The 24,573-nt window shown below is 35.2% G+C and overlaps 1 protein-coding gene across 4 annotated transcripts in view; it reads right to left on the bottom strand.

The window, feature by feature from the left end:
• FAM135A (family with sequence similarity 135 member A) overlaps positions 1-24,573 on the bottom strand; it is an 80,085-nt gene that overhangs the window by 20,805 nt on the left and 34,707 nt on the right. For 3 of the 4 annotated variants that reach the window (XM_084203328.1, XM_084203330.1, XM_084203329.1), the window contains 9 exons: positions 20,550-20,629; positions 16,222-16,364; positions 16,036-16,106; positions 15,552-15,725; positions 13,143-13,269; positions 12,628-12,781; positions 9,766-9,843; positions 7,533-7,582; positions 5,625-5,780 (listed from right to left, as the gene is read on the bottom strand). In XM_084203328.1, coding sequence (XP_084059454.1) covers positions 5,625-5,780; positions 7,533-7,582; positions 9,766-9,843; positions 12,628-12,781; positions 13,143-13,269; positions 15,552-15,725; positions 16,036-16,106; positions 16,222-16,364; positions 20,550-20,629 — 1,033 coding nt within the window. The remainder of the gene's footprint in view (positions 1-5,624; positions 5,781-7,532; positions 7,583-9,765; positions 9,844-12,627; positions 12,782-13,142; positions 13,270-15,551; positions 15,726-16,035; positions 16,107-16,221; positions 16,365-20,549; positions 20,630-24,573) is intronic. The other variant, XM_084203331.1, reaches the window with a different exon arrangement.

Raw genomic sequence — 24,573 nt, 5'->3', positions numbered from 1 at the left:
TATTTTACCTTACAAATAATTTTTAAAAATCCACCAGCATTCCTATGCATCAATGTATTATTTCTATGTATAATATAGACAGTTACTTTTTTTTTAGTTGGTCATTCTGGATGGGTGACACAGACGACTAGTGGCTGAAACAATTTTGTGCTCTGGATAACTGGGAATTATATTAGACTCAACTGCCTGCTGCAACTTTATTTCCAATAAATCAATCATCCAAATCAGGCTCAACCAATAACATACAAAAATACTATTGGAATTTTCAATTGGAAGAAAGGAAATGACTGTTCAATTTCAATTTCTGAATGAGCCTAAGCATTACCTTCAGAAGCAGAAACCCATTAGATATTCTGCAGTCTCAAAATATAGAGGAGTGTTTCAAATTTTCCATAAGTATCCTCTAACCCACAGTAAACTACTGCGCAACAAAATCTTTTGTTTGCAAAGATTTCAGCTGGAAATGATGAAGACAGTAACAGAATGTACATTAATTATAAGCACTGTATTAAAGACTTAATTGTATGTTTGAGGTCAATAAACAATACAACATCAAAGTGGTATTTAATAACACATGAGAGCATATTTTTTAACTATCAAATGTGTTAAACCATCAATATTTTACCATCAAATACATGTTAAAATAGAGAATGTGAATTATACAGCAATTCACTGCAATTGAAAGCGTAATCAATGTACTGAAAATGTAGTATCTAGAAACCCCAAAGGTTTTGTACAAGACTTCTCACATTTCCAATTTTCTACATAAATATTAATTCAATCAATATGCATTTTATTTTTGCAACTGCCAAATTACCTGCATCTAAAAAAAGCACACCAAAGAGAATGTGCTATGCAGTGGGTGCTGGCAACAGCTTATTTGTTAAGATTAATTTGGTTGTATCAATTTAAACAAAATTTCTATCCCACTTAGAGAATTACATGCTAGCCTACCAAATTAGTAATTTGTTTACCAAGCAATTCCTGACCTCCTACACCTCTATTTCTTCAATATACTCTGGGTCTTCCCCTTAAATGATGGAACTTCCTGAACAGACTGTGGGAGTTTTTTAGTGTGAAACTGGCAACAAGTGTGAAGACCTGGTTCAGTTCCCTCAGCTTTCTCACTCAGAGCTTCACCCAGCATCTGCCCCCACCCTGAGCACAAACACGGCTTTCTGAAAATCTTGTCCATGAACTGGCAAATATCAAACTTTCAGGACTTCAATTTTGTTCAGAGATAAGCACTTGCATGGGAGTTTATTTTCCCTCCTGAGACACTGCCCACTATACTTTGAGAAAGAACCACTTGGATTAAGTTCTGTAGCCTCCACACTTTTTTGTTTTCTTAATACAAGAAGAACTGAGGAAAAATTTTTTCCAAGTTGCTTAAGAAAAAACCCAATACCAAATCACAAACATTTTACCCCCAATCTCTAACTTGCAATAGAAACTTTAAGTCCTGTCCCAGCTTCCCAGAATTTATTGTACTGTATTACCTGAAATTAATCTTAGTCATTATATCATCTCTGAATAGTTATGGAAAATGCTTTGAAGCAAAAAGAAAGCATTTTCAACAGTTACCTGTAAATGCAACTTCCACTCCTGCCAGTTCTCAATTTGCTTTCTTTCAGAATTTGTTGTTATGAGTTTATACATACACATGTGGGATTAGAATTGATGTTCCCAAGTAATTTGCTGCATTTTCCCTGCTGGCTTTTCTAAACAGACATCTACCTTGCAAATACGTGATTTTTTTCAGAGATAATTCCCACCCTTTCCTCCAAGAAGGGAAGACTGTTATACAATAGACTTAACAGATAATTTTACTGCTTAAAATCTAGATTTTAAAACAATTAATCATGAAGAGTGGACATTATAATTTTAAATTAAGCAATTTAAAAATTAATTAAAGATCCTAATCAACCAGGTAATAGTTACAGGAATACTGCCAAATTAGTAGATGTCTGTGGTATATGTCAAAAAAAGGGCACACAGATGTTTCCCAGGAAGCAAGCATGGTAGTTTTGAGTTTACATGTGAGTACTTCACCACATAACGTAACTGGAGTTATATGGAGGGTGGATCTTTAAAATACTGCACTCTCTCCTACAGAAGACAAAGGCATTAAATCCCATTTGTAATTAAGTAATTCCAGTGCTTCTGAAGAAAATCTCCATACCAGCTCCAGACAGCTTCATGTAGAATAGCAACAGTATAAAACTAGTTGAAAGCAAGCTCCTAAAGCACGTAAGTCCTTATTAATGAGAGAAAAGAACCCCAATCAACAGTAGTTTATTATGTTTAATAGGTGCTTAACTTACTGAAGGACTGAGGCACTTGCTAGGACACTGTTAACCAGGTTCTGCAGAACCAGAGTGACTGCCAGCTCTGCTAATGATGCAGGAACCACTGACTTGGCTGACTCCACAAGGACTTTGCAGGAGGAAATTGCAGCTGCTACACCTAATCTCTAGACTTCCCAGAGGCATGGTTTTTATGGTTCTCCCAAGGGCAACAGAAGAACTGTGTATAAAAACTGCTGTGGAATACATATTGTGTGTCTGCATATTTATGAATAGCAGTCAGAGATCTTAGTTTACAGCTCTCCTATTTTAGGATTAATCAAACTGAAAGAAATTATTTTGGAAGAATATATTCAAACCTACCAGAAGATGTCACTACAGAATAAAGAGATGAACTAGTTTAGTGTTCAAATGTTTTGTAATGTAAAATAACATATTCTGAGCACTTTTTTCAATAAAATACATTTGTAAACTTTATCAGGTTGGTCAGTATGATCCATGTAGTAGATGGATGTCCAATTTTAAAGTATTCCTCGCTTTTTAGTGTAGTGCTTTTTCCAAGTATTTGAAAATAGTTAAATAGTCAAACACTAGAGTAAACATAAGTAAAATTATTAAAATAATAATTTCAATACTTGAACAATTCTTCAGCAGAAAGAGTTTATAAACCACTTTATACCTGGTTTATAAGCATCTGTGCAAAGAGGGTGAAAGTCATTTGACCAAATACAGATGGCAGGCCTTTCTAGGGGGTATTTCAACACAAGTATCTTAACCACTCAGGTAATCACTCCCTAAAAGGGTTCATTAGTAAATAGTCCCAGGGAGAAATTTCCTGTGGAAGGTATAGTCTGGAAATATTGCAAGAAGAAAAGATAAAATGAGATTTAGCATCCAGTAGCGAACACATCAAAGTATCCATTTCCAAAATAAAAAGGTTTCTTATTTCAGAAAGGACAGGTTAAGTCTCTTAAGAGGAGAATTAGTGGGTCATCTTTAGCCTGGAGAAAAGGAGGCTCAGGGGAGACTTCATTACTCTCTACAACTACCTGAAAGGAGGTTGTAGCCAGGTGGGAATTGGTCTCTTCTTCCATGTCCCAGGTGAAAAGATAAGAGGAAATGGCCTTAAGTTGTGCCAGGGGAGGTCTAGATTGGATATTAGCATGTTTTTTTCACAGAAGGAGTTGTAAAATATTGGAACAGACTGCCCAGGGAAGTGGTGGAATCGCCATCTGTGGGAGTGTTCAAAATACATTTGGATATGGCACATGGGGATCTGGTTTAGTGCTGAACATGGTGGTGCTGGGTTGATAGTTTGACTTGACCTCAAAAGTCTTTTTTTCCAACCTTAAAAATTCCATGACTCTAAATGTCAATGTATAGTTTCCAAATAGGAGAATTAGTAGATCATCTTTTAAATATCAATGAAATCCAATACCCAGAAAACCTGCATCACTTGGTATGTGCAGATAATGGCTCCAGTGGAACATGCTCATCAATGTAGATTTCCTGAGGGATGTTTATACAATCCCTCTGAATATAAATTCTCAGAACACTATTAATAAATGTTAAAATTTATTATACTAAGCAGTGCAAAACAAGGTCCAAAACCAACAACTGAACACACTCTTAGAGAAGGCTGATATTTAGCATCTTTTTTTCATTTAAAGGTTTACTGAATTTATGGATTATGAGTTCCTGCTCTACTGCCAAATGGGAAGCCCAGTGGAGCACTTGTTTCTTACATATATTTTAATTACATATATTTGCAAAGTATTCACACAAACTCATATTACCTTGGAGTGCAGAAAACAAGTGTCCATTTAAAAATGAAGTAATATCACATTGCTGGTTCTAAGTTGGCTCAGGTAAAAATTCCCTCTCAATGCTGTATTATGCAATTCTTACAGAGTCAGCCTGCTTGCTTTCTGCTATCAGGCACTAAATAAAAATGTAATTTTAGGATTGCCCACACCTTGCATCTCCTCTCCAGTCTTTGACTATAGAGTATCCTCAAAGTACAGTGACAGATAACAAAAGGAGTGAGCATAACTGCAACTCAAAATTATGCAGGGCATGCAGATGTGCAATAAAATTATACCTTTTTTCTTTCATAGGGAGGAAGGGAACTCCTATTTTAATTTTTTTCAAACTGGAAAGCATCACAGGAATACTTTTAATATGTGCAATATCTCAATTCCCATAGTATAATGAAATACTTTGATTTATACTCCCTAAAACAATTGCAGGAAAACTCAATAATTAAGGCATTTATGACCCAAGGAGGATAACTTACATCACAGATTTTAAAAGAACCACATTTAAGAAGATAAATACATTATTATTAGTGGAGTCTTTTCTGGAGCAGTAAAAATTTATATATTACTTCCTTTGGTTTTATTAAATATAAATTTGTACAAACTAACATACCAGCATGCAAATGCAGGCTAAATGAAACAATATTCTTGTTTCATACTTTCCACCAGTTAACTTGAGGGATTCCAGTATTTACACAAAACCCACAGAAAGGTAAGTAAGAGAAACAATAAAATGACACCTTTCTCATGGCTAGCACATCAAACAAATAACCCTTTGCATTCTTTCTGAAAGATTCCATTTATTCTCCATAACAGGCTATTTCCACAACCACGATTTCCTCACTAAACAATGTGATTGATCAAGTAAGAGTAATGCTTTACCCCATACATGATTATATTTCACTATGGGAAGAGCACTGCTGTGGTTCTGCTTGCAGAGCTCACAGCAATTGCACACACCCACAGACAGACTAACAGCACTACAGATATGTTAGTACACACAGACACACACTCATGTGCCAGATCATTTCACATACACTTCTTTTACAAATTCCCATGTAAAAGACTTTTCAAAACTTATTAACATCATAAACTCTTAATTCAGAAAGAAATACATTTTGTTTATGATATAAGCAGGCAGCCTAAATGCAGACAAGTAACATGTAGGGTGGGCACTAGACATGGTTCCCACAGAAAAATACATCAGTCTGCACAAATATATGTTATTCCACAGCCTGCAATTTGTCTTCTGAACTGCATTTCTTATTCAAAAGAACAATGAACTACTTGGTTCATAAACAATATGTTTTATGCATTATATTCCAGCAACATTATACATTATATACAAGGTAACAAATGAAATGCAACAGCTCCCTTTACAATTCTAACCAGCTTTCCAGAATATAAATAGAAAAATGGTAATCTGGAGGCTCATTGTGATAAACATTGCCATAATGATGTGTCCCAGTAAGCATATGAAAGTCCCTGGGTCAATACTTACTCTTAATGTGTGATGCTCTTGTGCTAACAAAGCTGTCACCTCCTCTTGTAAGGTAATGACCTCCAGAAACTGCCCCCAGAGAGCCATCAGAAGTGAGCAAAGCTGAGCAAGATTCATATTTATAAGTTCTGCCAGTTCATCAGGATTTTCCATTTTCTGAAGTCAGGAAAAAATCTTTACGTGATTCACTGGTAAAACCATAATGTGCACACAAGAATAATAACAATAAAAAGTATACTTTATGTTAGGGAGAATTTTAATTTAACAAGCAGCTTCCAAATGAGAATCATTTCAACTAAGTATCAAAATTGAATGTCCTGGAGTTTCCTCAAACCAAGACACTAGATCAATCTATGTTACAACAGTAATAGATTATTTTATGTTGTATTAAATATTATCCCGTTGCTTTTCAGAATTAGGACTCCTGTCCAAACATTAAAGCAATAATTCCACTTTTGGCAAAGATAACTGAGTGCAACTGTTAATTTTCTAACATATAAAAATACTGTGGGCCTGAAAGGAAGAGGAATCAGGAAACCAAAAATTGACACTTGCTATGTTGGTGCAGCTTTGATAAAATCATAAGAAGTTAATAAAGATCTCTCCATTTCAGAATAGCTATTACTCACAATAGCCTTTATAAGATGCTATGTATCTACATACATTTTATGCATAGTCAGGAAGCAGTGTTATAGCATAGGCTTCCTAGAACCTGATCACACCAGGACAAATTTGGTGTGAAACAAGTTTTGCTTTTTTTACAATGTAACATAATCCTGTGATACAGTTCCACAGCAATTGTAGATAGCTAGGCTTATGTTCCCTGCCATTTTAGAAAATAGCACAGTTTTTCAGAAACTCATTGTAGGCCCATAAGGCACTGAGGCAAAGGGTTTAAAATGAAAAGATAGTAAAGAACCAACTCTAGCAATATTACAGAGCTAGTAGAAAAAAAGGATTGGGACTACAGAAACACCAACTTAACCAATAATAAGAGAAATAAGAGAAACTTTTGATAAGAATTGTACAAAATAGAATTAAGAAAGAAAATGTTTAGCAAGCTAAGGGAGAAACTAATTCAGAGAAGCTATGTAAATATAAAAACTATTTTAACACATCAAGTAAGATTATTAGTTGCCCATAGAGATCTAGCAGGGCAGAATTTGCCTCCAGTTACACAAATCACATCCTTTTAAAGGCCACACTACACTTTCCCACAGTTATACTACTACTGCAGTAACTGAAGGTGAGCTTCCAAGCTGGGCCCACTTGCCAGCAAAGGGTGGATAAACTTTCAAGAAGTTTTTTAAACCTGTCCTTCAGACTTCGCCATGACCAAGAAATCAGTTATTCAGCTGGGGCTAGTTCTGACTAAGGAGAGAGATAGGGAGACAAATCTAAGCCATTTAAAGTAGGCAGTGTTTCCCTAAGAATGTAGGGAAAACAGGAAAAGGAGACAGCACCAGAACAAGTGCTTTTAGATGAGGGGATGACTTGCAGAATCTCCTTTGTAAAATCTACTAGCGCTTGATCTTGCATCATTGTTATTTCATACCATCAAATCCCAAAAAATCAAATTATAACTGCAGAAAATTCAAGTAATTTTGAATTTTAAAATTCAAAAAAAATTTCATACAAGTAATCCACCTTTCTAAACTTTCAGTTTCATGATATAAATAGTTACAAAGCTACCACTGACACACCAAGCCACCAGATCAACAGTTCAGTTTTGGTGTCAGTTGCGCAATTTCTCTTTGGAGGAAGAGTTTAAATAAGTGCTGGCAAAAAACATAGATGCTGTCATCCCATCCATAAACAAACAGTTTATTCCCAAGTAGCATATAAAATCAGCACATTCTACTTTTATCATTATTTCACTTATTTAATACATGAAAAAAAGCCCTGTACCTTGACTTCTTCACACAATTCTGTAAGACGAATTTCTACATCTATGTTTTCTGGAAAGATGAGAGGACATACCCATGAGTAATGTACTTTCCAAGTTGCAGAGTGAAACAAATTATCTCACAAAACAATTTTAACACATGAAAAAGAATTCATCAAATAAAATTTGAAGCCATATTAAGTGCCACAGTTATTAAGTAAACTATAAACTTGCATTAAAATTCTTCATAGCAATTTCTGAGATTGAGGACAGAACATAATTAAGAAAAAAATTTCAATTATCTTGATTGCTTATCATGACACCTTGTAAAGGACAACAATTTTGTATTCAAAAATAAATTTGAAAATACTGTAGTTTAGATAATAATAGTTTTTAGATTATCCACGGCTATTCAGCAGCAATGTCATCATTTAAAACCAAGGTAATACAATTCCTCTCCTACCAGATTTTCTAGAGAAGCCTTATTCCCATATAATTTTTCTAAAGGTATATAATTTATAAGACACATGAATATAAATACAAATCTTTAGTTGTATGAGGAATTTTTTTTATTTAATAAAACCGTTCTTTAAGCGCTCTCTCAGTAGCTCATTGTTAAGAGCAAATCAGTCTAACACAGTATAGCAGCTTAAACTGGATCTGAACTTTGAATGACTCATTTATGAAGAGAACAGATATATTCCTTCATGAAGACGTTTTTCCTTGTTAAACAGCCCTGTTTACTTTGGGGGCTTTGATAAATCAAATAATAATTTGGTATTATGTTTAATTTCCTTCTGCATCTGAAGTATGAGTAATAAGGGAACAATTAATAAACCCTAAAATTGCCTGTAACAAGAATTTATATTTCATTTTTGAAACACAGTGTTAAGGGCAAAAATGTTCAATATTTCTTGAAAATATAGCAACAAAATATGCCTTGAAAGCTCCAACAGTAACTTCAGTGTATGGATAATGAACAAAGGTTTACAGAACAGCAATAGTGTGTATACTCAACTTCTCTCTAATTATGCTACCTATACTTGGTAAGTATATATTGATTTTGAACTAACAGCATTCATCATGCTTAGCTTTGAACTTAATGGCACACAAATTAACTCACACAACTCACAAAAGCAAATTGCAGAAATGTATGATGTTCTCAGAAAGAAGTTGACAAAAGTTGTTTAAAGAAACTACATGAAACTTTTGCTAAACAGCACTCCATGGTAATTTTTCTGAAAATGTGTGAAAATAATTTAAGCTGTAATACTAGTTTTGGTACAGCCACACAAATCTTGTCATTAGTGAAAAAATTAAATGGTTTACTTGTGACACCATACTGATTATTTGTTTGTCACACTTCAATTGAGAACAGGCTTGTGGAACAAGATTTAAACCCCTGAAATCTAAAATCTAAATTATGGAAAAACCCTAACTATATTCATACCCCAATACTATATATTAAAAAGAGAAGACAGAATAGAGCTTACACAACACAAAAGGAAATTAGGCACTTAAATTCTACACCAGTAATATTAATGCAGCAAATTTGATGCAATTTTGCTGGCCCTGCTAAAAACCAGTTTGGTTTCCTTTTTATATTAAAACCAAAACACACTTATAGATGATTAAGGTAATGACCTGCTATTCTATCCTTTTCCCAACAGAAACTTCCTTGAGCTTAAAGAGCTCTGTAATCTTTTGACCAGCATCAAGCCCACACTGACTCTTCAGAGGGAGGACTGGCCCATGTAGATATGGACAAATGCACCCTAAACACTGATAATGCCTTGTGGAGTGTTTGGAAGAATTAAGTCTTGAGATACCAGAAGGAATCTGAAAGATTTCTCAGAAAACGAAGGCATTAATTATCTTTAAATAGCTAAAAATCATGAGTCTGTGTTGCATTAAATGAAGCTATAATTTTAAAAATGTTTTTAATTTTAAATTTTTAAACTGTTTTTTAAATGTTGATGACTGACTGAACTTTCACTCATTTTTGTTTTGCAAGGTAGAACAACACTAAACCAAAAAACAGCAATGATGTCTCATTTTATCATCTACACCCAGCCTAAAATTTAGTAGCTCAATTGTGCAGACTTCAGAATGCAACATATGTTTGCTATGGCTGAATATTGAAATTGTTTCTTTTTACAAAAGGAGTAACATTTTATTATATCATTAATAAGAATGTAGTATTTAATAATATCAATAAAAATCTGAGGGATTATATCACCTGCTTTGGAAACATACCTAGGTAGGCGAATCTCTGGGATCGTGGATATTTTCTTCTGAGAAGGCGTTCATAAAGGACCTGCATGCTGGCCTTGGCTAGTTACAGGGATTGTACACACATGACTAGTTACTACACTCCTTTTTTCACTTGTGATTTATTATTTGCCTTAAAGTTAGTAAAAGAGCTTATTGCTAGCCTAGCAATTAGTGCAGTTAGATCAGTACATGAAAACAAATCATTTTAGTGTAGTTTCTAGATTAAGTGTCACTTGTGATACACATTAAGTATTTTTTATTTCCTGAAACCAGTAATATTTAAATGCTCAATTATAGAGTCCAACAGCTCTCTTCACATGCTTCTGCAAAATCAGTGCCTTGTGTTAAAATTTTATGACAGAGAAATAGCAAAGCAAACAGAAGAAACAAAATTAAAGAGAGAATAATTTTATCTTAAACAAAAAAGTGATGATTCTGCAGTTTAAACAGGACTGGATATTCTCTTCTGCAATGCCTATTTAAACTTTGAAGATAAAATATCCACTATAAAAAGATTATTTACTTTAAAAATTTAAAAAAAAAAGGTGCAAATTACAATAGTGTACTTTGTGAAGTCCTGTGAGCCTCAATTTCATTACAGAAACTTAGCAGAAACATAGCTTTTTTTTTTTTTTTTTTTTTTTTTTTTTGTTAACTGCTGATGGATTTTAGAAACATTAGTGTTAATGGCAGGTATTATTTTTCATAAGCAAAATGTGAGTAATAATTAAAGCTTACATTATTAGTACTTTTAATTATATCAATAGTCCCAATCAATGTACAAACAAAATAACCGAAATAAATTAAAAAGATATTTATAAATATGAAAAAACAAGTAATTCTAACAGAGACTTAAAAAATTAAACCCACAGGAAACAAACTGTCAGTAGGCTATGTACAATAAATGTTAAATCTAAGTTGAAATTTTCTCTTCAGATATTTATTGTGAGCATGTCTGTTCAAAACTACGTTACTAAAGGTAAGCTAAATTACCCATGTAGATGAGAAAAGGCCTGATTCAAGTTCCACTGAAGCTTGTGAGTGGTTTTGGTGACTTCAATGTGGTTGAAAGATACAACCCAATATTGCATTGCCAGTATGCAACTCAATGGCAGCTTTTTTCTATTACATATATATTTTGAAGGAATATTTTAGGGGAACTGAAGATCCTATCTGAAACATTTAAGTATCAAGATAGTTTAAGCCTATCCTTAGAACAACAATAGTGCCATCAAACTCAATATATTGAGCTGGTCAAGCAAATCCAGAGAAGGGCAACAAGGCTGGTGAAGGGTCTGGAGCACAAGTCCTGTGAGAAGGAGCAAAGGGAGTTGGGGTTCTTCAACCTGGAGAAAAGGAGGAGGCTCAGGGGAGATCTTACTGCTCTTCTACAACTGCCTGAAGGAGGTGTAGCCAATGTCAGCCTCTTCTCCCAGGTAACAAGTGACCCAAGAGGAAATGGTCTCAAGTTGTACTAGAGGGGGCTTAGATTGGATATTAGGAACAACTTCTTCACTGAAAGGATGGTTAGGCATTGGAACAGCCTGCCCAGGGAAGTGGTGGAGTCACCATCCCTGGAAGCATTCTAGAGGCATGTGGATGTGATGCTTGGGAGATGTGGTTTAGTGCTGAACATGGTGTTGCTGGCTTAATTGTTTCACTTCGTGATCTTTAGAAGTCTTTTCCAACCTAAATGAGCCTCTGATTCTATGGTTTGAGAAAAAGTATATTTTCACCTTACAAGGAAAACTAAGAGTTGAGTCACTCCTTTAATAAGGTGTTTCCCTCCATATCAAAACTAAGATAACTGGCAGAAAAATGTAGCAGTAACAGCAGCAGTATTTTTGCTTCTATAAAGAAAACACCTCAGTTTCTAGTATTTTTCTATGGACAGATTTGTAATATGCTTCCTGAATTTTTTTCCACAACAAATAGCTTTTTATTTTGTAATACAGAAGTGAAACATTCTTTGTTTGAGTCACTAACTGATCACGTCACATTTTTAAAATATCTTTCATATCTCAATCACCAGCCTTACTGTTTCACTGTGCTTAGTTTTGACACTGATAAAATTAAACAATACAAAAGTAAGTAAGTATTGTCTACAATCCATATAAATGCCAAATGATCTTTTTTTCTTTAGTAGAACATGACAAAAAAAGCATATGGTTGCTGAGGAAAAAGTCTAAATTGTTCTTTACAATGCCAATGTATTTTCCTTTACTTCCACTGCTCTTCTAGTTCACAAATCAAGGTCAGGCTCTCTAATATAGCTTCATTCTAAAGAAAATAAATGTACATGTACATTTCCATACATTACATGTAATTCATCTGCAGTTACTTTTATCACACATGGTTAGCTAGAAATCTTCATGGCAACTAAGTCTGTTAAAAAAGTTAAACTACAAACTAAGCCAGCAGCAGTTTTTTCTTGTAGGTCTTTTTTCATGTAAGTTTTCAGTGAAATATTCTCCTCAAAGCTTACAGAATTTAGATTTTTGTACAAACATGCAATGTTTCCTTATAACAAACAAAGTGCAGTGTGCTACTTGGATTAGGAGCTTCTCTAACTTTCTCAGCACTAAACACAGTGATTTGAAATAAGAGCAAATCAAGACCAAGAAGAAAAATGTATATTTCCATAGATTAAGGCTGTTATCTCCTTATTTTATTAGAGATGAGATAGTAGTTGTTCCTTTGTTTTTCTTCAGTTATTAAATTTCAGATCAGTTTAAGCAAAAAACATTTTAGATGTAAGAGATATGCCATCAATGACAGTTTAATCTCGAAGAGGTCTTATAAACATTCACAAGAAAGTGAAAAGTTTTATGAAATTGAACATACCCAGTTCAATTCGGTGAGAAGAGGGGAGATCCTTGGTGATTGTAATGAAATATCTATGTAACCCTTTGAAAGCAAGCAGCAAAGTGGCACAAAGTGTATAGTGGAAATTATAAGCATGGCTGAGGAAAGACTCTGAAACAACAAAACTGCAACCCTAGAATAAAAAAAGGCACATATTAATTTTGTATAATAAATGAAGTGTTAGCAGAGTGACTAAAAAGATAAGCAATTGCCTCTTTTCACCAACTTGATTTTTGTGATTTTCAATGGATTGTGAGACATTAAAAAAGGAGGTCAAACACTTAATATTGTAAGCTTCCCATATGCACATTCCTGAAGCAGGTAACATAGTCTTTTGGAACAAAAGTCTTTTTTCTCATTTCCCTTTTCACATGCCACCCCAAAACAACTTTAACAGAATCCATTCTTTATCAAATAATATTCCTGCAGAAAAGATAAAATTCACACCTCCCCACAGAATACAAATAAAATTTTAAACTGATATTTAATCTTACGTCTGCTGATAATTGTTTTGTGTAGTTATTGCCAAAGACCACACTTTCAAGAGAAGGAATCACAGAGTCCCTGTTTTGTGCTGGTGCATTCCTGTTCAACCACGTATTCTTCACGGGGCGAGGAAAACTGCAAAAAGCACAAATGAACTGATAATCTGAACATACTGTTCCTCATTACTTCCAATGCAAACTTCAATTAATTAAAACAATATTCCTGAAAGTTTAAGCCAGAAAGATAAATTTTGAACTATAACAGGTATAAGGTACTCATTTTCTGTGTATTTTGCTGTGAGAACTTAACCTCTTAAAAGTGAAGCAGTAGCAGGAAGTTCAAAGCTGTTACACAAACTGACATTGCTGTTTTCCTAAAGGATGCCTAACCTCTGCCTGCTGAAGAGGAGATCCTATCCTGAACTCCTGGAAGAACAGAGTATCCTGCAACAGTAGCCTTGTGAAAAAAACTAAGAAAGATGAATGAAAAATGAATGAATGCAGAAAGCAGGGCCTGTTAGATAACAGGCAGAAATTAACAATTACAGGTTAAAGAAAAGTGTAGATTATACAGGGCTGTACCCAAGTAGAATTATCTTCTCTTTCAAGGGAAGTGTTAACACTGGTTGTTCCCAACAGAAGGTGAATCTGAATGCTACTCAGAAGAAGAAAACACTCAAAAAGTGATGACCACCCCTAGGAAAGGAAGAGGTGCCAATAACGTGAGCATGATCCAAACAGATGACCAAACTGTCACCCATGAAAGCCCAAAGGACAAAGAGGAGTGACATCTGTAATTCTCAGGTTTTTCAAAGAGAAGTGTTCCAGAAAAGCGAGCCAGATTTGGATACACAACCATCAAATATTTGCTACATGGGGGAGCTCAACTGAAATAAAACACTGTAAATTCTAAAGTTTCTTCCTCTTCCCATCATAAAGGACAACTTGAATAATTAAAATAATTTTGTGGACACAGCAACACCCTACTCTCAAGATAACAAAAGCAGCATAGAAGATGCTGTTTTGTTTCAGTATCTCCTTACACAAACTGTATCAAGCTGAGGTTTAAAATTAAATAGCATTACTGTATCATCACTTGAAAAGCCAGAAACTGAGGAAAAATGCATAGAAAACCCTTCACATTTACTGCAACTTTTTAAAAAGGTCAGTAGGGACAAATATGTTTCTGAATAAAAATTAGCATCAAAACCTGTTTTTCACTTTCTAACAACAAATGATTAATATACGTTAAATGCCTGAATCTCACTTGTGAGACAGTGTGACCGTGTACATTGTACATACATGATGCTACTTTAAGTGTACTAAAAAGTGCATTTAAGTGCATTTATCAGATTATGTCTTCAACAACAACAACAATTCCCACCTTCTCAGTACTTGTTTCTCTCCCAAATAAAGTTGTGCCATCTCTTCAGATGTGTTAGTTCATTTACTATATAACCATGCCTAAAACACATTACCAAAACAATTCAAACCAACTTGCAGGGGGAAAAAAAAAGGACAAAAACCCCATGAAAGTCAGCTGAATCCTCCAGACCAGCACTGCCCTACAGCACAGAACAGCTGTCTAACATACACAGAGATAGTGCTTTCCATGATGCGAAGACAGGCACAAGGACTGGGAATACCTGAAGCTAGAGGTCTGGGCATTTATGGCACAGACTGGCCTTGAATATGAGGAAACTTGAGGGCAGTAGCATGGAGTATTTGGAGACTATGAAAGAAGGAAAAGATAGATATGCTAAAGAAAAGGTGTGCAAAGAACACTGTATATGTGTAAATGACTGTACAATCCTTTTTCACACAGAGAGAGATGCAAAAGAAACAGAGATTGCAAAGGTTTACACAAGTAGATGAAATTAAAAGGCTCCAGCAAAAAATAGCCAAAATCTTTTTTAAAGAGAAAAGTTAATTCTCCAGTTCTATTTACTGAATAAAATGGTAAATATATCATTTGCAGACATCACTGCCATTCCAGTAGTAACTGAAAAGTGTGAAGATAGTTCATGGAAAGGACCCTTTTTCTATTAACAGCAGCTATTTCAGTCACTGTGTAGAGTGTGCAGCAGATCTTCCTGATTAAAAAAAATCATAAATATTTATACATATAAATATACACATATAAATATAGATATTTATACATTCCTCCACTTCTCTGGCCTTGGGCATTCTCTCTCTTCTACACTACACACCCTTATTTCTAATTAAAAAAACCCTCAAAAATTGTTTCAGATAATTCTAAAAACAAAAAGTTCCTCATCCCTCTGGGCCCTGAATTCTAAAATCATCACAGAAAACAATACTGTCCATAGATTTAATTCCTTCCTAATTATTCTGGTTTTATAACATTTCAATTCCGACATTCAAGAATTTATTTGCATTTTATTAGTGAGAGATTACCTTATCAATGGCTGATGCAGAGCAACCAAAGAAGCATGGACTATAACTGATATGACAGAAAGGTGGAAGTAATCAAACATAACATTGACATAATGATGAAGGCCCTGGTGTAGGTTAAAGTGCAACTTTAAAGTTCGGCTACTAATTGGCTGTAGTGTGCTCAGGTCATCCGGTCTAAAAAGAAATCGACAGAACAACATACAATTAGAAGAATCATATTTAAAGTGCAAGTTATTAATAACTGACTCAAACAGCAATTTATCATAAGTTTATACTTTGGAACATAATGGCATCTTCCCCAGAGGAAAAAAAAATAGAATGAGACAAGTTATGAAATCTTAATAGACTTCAGCATTAAATTTATTTTTTACCATCATTTATGTCTAATGTAAACACACTACACCTATAAATAATACAGATTTAAACAGATTAAAGGGTTAACATATATTCTTGCTTTAACAAAAGCTTCTATATTTAAACTTACGAGTAGTCTGTATCCGTGAAGTGTAAATCTAATGTTAGCAGAAAATTCATTTCATTAAGCGACTCCTCAATCTACAAAGAAATTGTAGAAGCATGAAATCTTTCAGGTCTCTTATTTGTACTAATTCAAATTGTATATAACAAAGACTAAATTATCTGAATGTAGTAAATTTGAACAGCAGATTACCTTCCTCTCATCTAACAGCATTTTTATTTTGAAAATCATCACATCATTCACAGAAACTTCCTCATTTTTGTAAAGAATCTGAAATGTTTTACTGCAAACTATATTGTCATGGACTGAAGCAGGAAAGGCAAGATCTGTTGCACCTAAAGAGAGAAACAAGTATTAATATAACTGGAAAACTCAGAGCAGCTAATAAGTGGAACTATCATTTCCATCAGTTTCATGATTACTATTAAAACTGCAACAACATCAGTAATGTAAGTGTTTTTCTATTCAGTCAGCAACTAATGAAGTTTGAAGGGGTACATTTTGTTTCCAAGAAACACTATCAGTATTTTTAATATAATTTGCTTTTAATATAAGTTCTAAAGAATTTTTGCTTTGTTACAAACTGGAGACATTCTAGGCATCAAAAATTGCAATAAAATCCTGAATTCTGTCTTGTTTCATCTAGCATTCATGTTAATTTGCAGGTTTTAACCACACTGAAAACAAAATTACCTACAGATGAGGCCAAGAGGTTAACTGACATATACCACTCCAGTGAATCAATCAAGAACAGAGATTGTTTGTTCTTTCTTTCAAGATCTTTGCATCCTACTCAGGCCAAACTAATTCTGAGCTTATCATCTGAACCTGGCACTGCATATGAAATATGACACTTCAAAGGCTACTCATCACAAAGAGCTCAGAAAATGTGATAAATGGTTGGGAAATCTTTTGCTGGAAAAAAGAGTTAAAAGACTTAAAGAAGAAATGAGAAAGGGAATGATTTAAAATAGTAATTGAGGAAATATTTGTCATAATAGCAAAGGATTATCACACAGGAAGTATCTCACAATGGGTACTATCCTCTGAAAAAAACCTAAAAGAAGTTGGAACTTGGAAGAACAGAAGTAAAAGAAATATTGACACTTACAACTCCTCTTAAAAAATGGCTCAATAACATCAATGTCTTCCAAGACAAAATGTCTTAGAAATTGTGTAAATGAGGGTGCCAAAGATTTTTTAAAATTCTTTTGATTCTTCTTAATAAACTACTTCAAAGGAATCCACAAGAGGAAAAAAAAATTCTGAAGTTTGCAGTCTACAGCTTTGGGGCCTCTGATAGAATATTACTGCCCTTGGCAAACATTCCCACTCTTAGTAACATCTTAATTCAACTTCTCTTCAAAAATGTACAAATACTGGGTTTTGCTGAAGTGTTTTCATACATATCATCAGTTTAGGTGTCCTGGACAAAGTGCTTACAAAGGCTGAATCATTACAGTGTAATTCCCCTATGAATAATGCCACTTTCAGCTTACATCCATCTGTGTCATCTGTTACAGCTGAAGGGCAGAGCAGGTATGGTTTCACTTGGCACATAATCTGATATAACTGCACAGCATCAGCAAAAGGGATCTCCCACTCCTGTCTGAAACAAAAGAAGTAATGGAGACAAATGGCTGAGGTCCCACTTCCTCTGCAGTGTCCAACCCTGAATTACAGCCACCAGCTCTGCTGACCTCAGCGTAACACAAACCGGCACCCCCAGAAGGGAGAGAGGAGCTGCAGAGCAAAAGCTGAGTCAGGAACAGGCTGAGCCACTTCCACATGGGGAGCAAGGTCCCACAAATGTGGGGTCATCAAGGCAGAACTGCTGTCTTTTAAATCAATGATGGACTGACTGGCCAGGACTATTCCTAAGCTTCTATCCACACAAAAGGCCGTTTCCACAATAGAAGAGAAAAAAAGGGGGATTTTTTTTACTCTTGCATATAAATTACATATTTCCTCTTACATATTTATTACTCTTGCATATAAATTTACTAGATATCTATTTACATATATATATTTATTGATTTATACTTTACAAGATAATTTACTCTTGCATCATAAAACCAGACATCTCATTCCTTCCTACCCTGCCTTTGCTGTTTTTTCCTCCCCTTTTTTTTTTCCTCTGAAAACCAGCCATGAATTTTTGAGAGAAGGAGGAATTCAGAACATCCTCAAATCTGAAACAACCTCATAAAGGCTAAAAATACATATGTTTTTCTTTTCATTTTCTGCAGCACAACTACATCTTCTTTTAAATTACAAGAATAATAAAAGACCTTCACGAGACTGGAGCTAAAGCAAGTGAATTGCCTTATCATATCTGTAATGACACTCATGCTGCGTCCCAAGCAGTTCTCATGAGCTACTAAAAGATGTGGGAAATAGAAATGGAAAAAAACCCTTATTTAAATTAATGAAGGACTGCATGAAGAGCTGGGCAAGGAGTGAAAGGAGGTAAAAATGAACTGAAAAAAGGAAAAACTTAAGATAGTGTATTTGACTTGGGAAAATAAAAGGAGGAGAGAGATCAAACTAATGGTCTGTAGAAGAGGGGAAAACAGAGCCAACGTAAAGAAACTGCAGATGACTTGTGCAGAGTCCAGGGAGAGCTAGAAGTAGGCAAAATTACTTGGACAGGAGTGGGGAAATCATGACATGACAAAGCAAATAGGATTTAGAATAGGCAAGTATGAGAAAGACTGAAAAGAGAGGGAAGTACAGAAAGAAGCACCTGATGAATACAGGACACCATTCCCAAGAGTGGGGATCCTGATCAGCCTCCTCTGTGGCCAGCAAGCAACATTTTCACACAGTGAATCAGCACTGTGCTGTGCTGAGACCAATAGCAGCTATTTTCTATACACAGCAGCAGTCTCAGAATTGCTATCAGCTATTCTCCTCCTAGAGCAGGAGGGCTGCACGAGAGCCTACAGCATCTAGCTCTGCTAAATCAAGCAAGTGGCTAAATGGAAATGGAAAGCAGAGGTTCTTGGCAAGACCTAGCACTACCATGTCCACAAGAAGGACAAACTAACCCCCTTTCACTGACCAGCCTGTACCCTTCCTTCTGCTTTGTTGTGGGACAATCATTATCAGTAACTACCTGAAAAACAAAACTGAGAAACTGATCAAAAAAGGGCTCCAGTTTTTGGGTTTGAAGGGGTTTGGGTTTTTTGTAAAACAGCTGCTTGTCAGCTGAATGAGTTCCCCAGCTGAGTTTCCAGACCAAATCAAACATTTGTGTCAACAACACACAGAGCAATACGAGAGTAAGACAGAGTGGCTAGGGGAATCAAGTGCTGCTTTTTTTTATCTTGTCAGAACTGCTGATCTAAACTCACACCAAACTGCAGTCTTAATGTTTATACCCTTTATGCCTAGTAACAGGAAACAAGAGCTAACACATGCCACAATTTGCTAACAAGACTGCAGCTTTCTGAAAAAATAACCTAAGACCATTCAAAAATATATTTTTGATGGTTCCATGTTCCATGAAATGGAAAAACTCCTTTTTCCAGCACTATCAATCATATTATTCAGTGTCACTTCTCAAAAAGTGTGTTTTACTAAAGGATGTTTACCAGACCCAAATTCTCTAAACTACATTAAACTTGCCTTTGAAGTGGAGTAATCTTGGCTCATCAGAACTATTCATTTATTTCATAAAAATCCAAGAAATATATAGGAAGCTTGATCAAAACTCAGTATCTACATTGTTGCTGTACTCAGAGCTACTTTCAAAGTAGCCTCAAAAATTCAGATTCAGTTACATCCTATCAGACTACATTCAGTTACATTTTCTCAGACTGTATCAGGTTTTTCTTTCTTGAAATTCCCGTAATTCCACATAACATTTGATTTGAAAACTTAATTAATTCTTTACTTTTCACATTTTTACACCATGCTGAGGTATGGCCTACACAGAATTAGGTGAGCCCCAACAGGTTTCTCTGGATTTAGTTTGCATGGACACAGAAATCAAAAGTGAATTACAGGCTTTAAAAAGAAAAAAGATAAGGAAAATCTGTTCAGGAGGTTAAATCAATTTTCAAGTGTACCACTAGAGAACAACAGATTAAGTTTGAAAACTGCATCCTTTCAAAGTGTTCTTTTTAGAAAAAGAATGGGCTTATCAATCTGTGTAAGAGTCTGTATCTGAAATTCTCCATTGCTTTCAGATATCTACTTAGATCTGCCCTTGGTCATCTTAGCCTGAAACATGGAGAAGACTGAGCTGGTCAGTGGAAAAAAACAGAAGACATTCATATAAAGGAATCACCGTGTTCTGTTACCAGCAGAGACAATCAACAGATGAAAAACAGTAACACAAATTCTGTAATCAACTTTTAAGTCCTGTTGTTAAGAACAAGATATATCTGCATTGTGTTAGTAACAAAATTAAAATCACTTCTGTACTAGTTCTAAAAATTTATAACAAAAAGTGTAATTCCTCAATTAGCAAGGCAAGATAATGACCTAATTTACTGAAAAGTTTTTACACTTACCAGTTCCATGTAACAAACTAGCTTCCAATATGTGTGGAATTCTTGGAGGAATTTTCATAGATGCACGAATCTGGTAAAAGCTAAAGCAAAAGAGTGATTTCCAACAGGTGTGTTACAGTACATCTCATTTACCATATACAGATAAACTGGTAAAGGCAGGAATGGATAATGGGAAAGAGGAACAGATTAAGGAAGTCTGTAAGGCAGCTTAATACTGTCTTATTTGACCCTTATCTTGTTATATTTTATTTTTTAAATTATTAACCAAAGTAGTAGTCAAACATGAATAAAAATAAGTCCCAACACTAGCTTTTCCATACCCCACAGAGCTGGGGCAAATACTTGTTAAGACCTGCAGTAAACTACACTGGGAAACTGGTATTAATGAAAAATCAAGATTATCACCTGCACTACAGTCATCTCAGAAGGATCTGCCACGTACCACATCTACAGGACTGCTATAATCAGTTCTGACACTGAAGGAGGTGAAACTGCAGTTTGTAAAACTCCCCCCTCCAGGATCCTCTGAAAACACACCGCTTACCAGACACTCCCTGTTTGGTTTGTGGCCACCAGCTATACAAAAGTGCCAATAAAGTGTCACACTAAGCAAAACATGACAGTACCTTTATGCTATCAAAGCCAGGAACTGCAGGCTTCAAGCCTAAAATTGAGAAAAACCCCAACACAAGTCTTTGGGGTCTCTACCCCATCTCTAAACCACTTTTCAACTTATTCAGCTCCATACCATTTCCAACTTTGATTTTCATCTAAGAAATCCTTAACTGTCACCAGACTGATTTAATGGAAGCATCTACGTAACACAAACACCCACAAATACCCTTAGATGACACATTCTAACCATCTCATCCCATTTCAGATAATTGAGTTTTGTTTGAGGAGTTAGCTCCAGCTCCTCAGTGAGCTGATGTGACCTACCACACAGCTCCACAAACACCAGGACCAGTGAAAGGGAGGCAGCACAAACACAGGTACAGAGAGGAAGAAAACCCCACCTTTTTTGGGAGGAGCATGGTCCTAAATGCCCTTAGGAGTACAATTTTACCCTTCATATTTCACTCACAGCGTACACCCAATCACAGTCATGGTTTGCATCATCCCCAAAAATCCAAACCCAAACCAATGTGTTTGTGGTTTTCTGATTTTGGCTTCTAACACTTCAACTGAAGCTCCCCATCTGGGACTGATGTGTATTAGCCTAACAATCAGCCAATGAAAAATCCCTTAATTTAATTCTTTCACAAAATTAAAAGTCAACTTTAGTCTTGTTAAAACTTATATATCAAAGAATGCTTTATAATGAACTAGTAACATTGTTAGAGGTAAGAGATTAAGAGATTCCTACTTTTAAAAAGCAGAGCAAAACTTAAACTATTGCAAGCTACTAGTTACATATTTCATTTTTTGAAACCAACAAGTAAAACATGATTCCAAATACACTCTCTAAGTGATTAATAAATAGTAAAATAATTCATTTTGTATTGGGTTAAAGAAATATGAATTAACATTAATCTTTCACTGTTATATTCTCCAAGAGTATACAGAATTGAGAAGATTAAGAGTGCCCTCTCAACAGTAACCCAGGAGGATGCAGCATAGTACAGTGATGCACTCCTTTTTTTCTGGGTCAGACGAGACTTCCATCGTTCAATTAGTGACTCATTTCACCGATACTGAAGAAACATGATACATGATAATGTACAATAGCCTCAGCAAGGAGATACTTTCCACCAGCCCCAGCTTCACAGTGTCATTTTTGGATCCACAGTAAACATTCATCAAGAGCCTGATGCCTTACCACTACTGGCTGCATCATCCCATGGCCCTAATGACCAGCCTATCATGATAAAACATACTGTTGTTATTTCATGTATTAAAAGAATGTAAAATTATTTATATGGTTTACATGAAATATTTTGTTGCAGTTTTCTATTAAACCATAACTCAGTAAGTTCAGAGATATGCTACATATTTTAATTCACCTTGGTTTTAGCCTACCAAATTATTCATACCAAACTGTCATTCTATTAGAATTTTAAAAATTCAAAATCTGCATAATTCTCACCTGATGTTTAGCAGCATGTGACAGCTCTGCAGAGCATAGGATTAACAACTTTATCAGGTGTGGATAGATTATTGAATAAGGACTGTAACAAGGTAAAAGGAAAGGCAAATAAAAACTGAGCATTGAACAGAAAAAAGGTGCAATGGAATATTCCCATTACTTAATCCAATAAGGCTCATTCACCCTAGAGATACTATTAAGTGACTGTTTACAGTTTGTGCCTCAAAGAAAACGATCAATAGAATTGTTCATGCTTAAAATGTAATTTGTGAAACCAAAAGGCTGTTAGGACATCCTTTCTTTCTTATTATTGTTTGCTTGCAATTAATCAAGAGCAGACCATTCTACCCTTTTTCTTCAGTAAACCCTTTACCTGCCTGATGTTTTTATTTGATTCCATAGGGAGATGAAGGTGTCTTGTTTGCTTGTTTGAGACAGATGGCTTAGATTTTCAGCAGATTTTTACTTTAAGCAGTTTAGAACATAAAACATTCACCTGTTACTCTGAATAATAAAATCTTGTAAGAGTTCAGCTAAGGGCAAATATGTAAACACTAATTCAAAATCTTATGCCCAGATAGATGACAAAATTTTTTAACTGCAGTAAGGTATTTAAATAAGAAAGACAGCCCCCTACACAGTATTTACCTGAATTATTCACTGTCATTCATCTTTAAACGCTGTATACATTAAGGATCTATCTGCAAATGAAGAGCTATTATACTGAAACAGGATACTTGATTCACAAAGGTATTATATTTGCAATTTGTAAATAAGGAAATATTTCTTTAAAGCTATGATACACATTTCTCATCTGACAGCAAATTTTAAAAGTAATGTAAAAAATGAATCAAGCTTCATCACTCTTTTCCCCAAGCCTTGCCTTCCTCATCTTGTCATCTTTTGTTCAACCCAGGAGTCACTTTGTGTTGCAATGCTTCCACTTCTATTAAAAACCAAAACAAAACCAAGTCACTTTCAATTATTTCCTGGCTGTAATATAAACATTGCTCAGTTCTCATCGGGACAACTGACACATAAACCTGATCTATGGTATTTGCTTGGGCCTACACATAACAATTCAGTATCAAGGACTTGTTACTCACCTATCACATTCAATTCTCCAAAATATCCTTAAAACACTCTATAAATAAGATCTGAATACAATCAGCTCTCCACTGTCTCATGTATCAACTCCACACTATCTAATGTAATGGGAGAATGAAGGTATCCTGAGTAGTGGAAAATTCCATATGATAACAATGCTACAGATCACACAACCAAAGGTGCAGCAAACGTGCCCAAATCAATGAAGTAAACTCCAGTCTACCAATGCTTTCCAACCCCAGTCCAGCTTCTTCCAAATGGTGGAACATGGCAGACTTAATCCCACAGCTGCAGGTTTACCACTAGAACTTTTCAGACACAGCAGCCCGGGTCCATTGGTGCGTCTATACTGCACTGCTTTCCTGAAGCCACTGAAGGGAGAGCCCAGTACAAACATCTCAGAGCATGGCCCGTGCTGAAGCAAAGCCAGTGAGACTCACATGCCCAACCTCGGTACAGCACATTTTCTCTAACATGCATCTCTAAGTCCCAGGAATATGACAGGGGAATTATCAAACTGATCCTGCACCAGTCTGGTTCTTTTGCAACTCCTGATTGTGAGAGCAACCTAGACATATGCTCTGGTGGTAACAGAGACAGGGGCTTCAGATTCATATAAAGCTCTATGTAAAACTGTTTTCCAGAGCAGAAATACTAGAAAGAGAAAATAGCTCAAGCTTTGCAGTCAGCATTAAGATTCCAGAAAAGTGCAAGGGTACTTAAAGCATAGACTAGCTGTTTTTTACATAAAGATTTTTAAAGAATAATTTGAAAAAAAAGTTACAATCTCTCCCTTAATCTCTATTTTGACTGCATTGCATGAAAAAAACC

The sequence above is a fragment of the Fringilla coelebs genome (genome assembly GCF_963513975.1).
Source record: "Fringilla coelebs genome assembly, chromosome: 3".
Lineage (NCBI taxonomy): Eukaryota > Metazoa > Chordata > Aves > Passeriformes > Fringillidae > Fringilla > Fringilla coelebs.
This window is presented reverse-complemented; position numbering and strand designations above follow the sequence as displayed.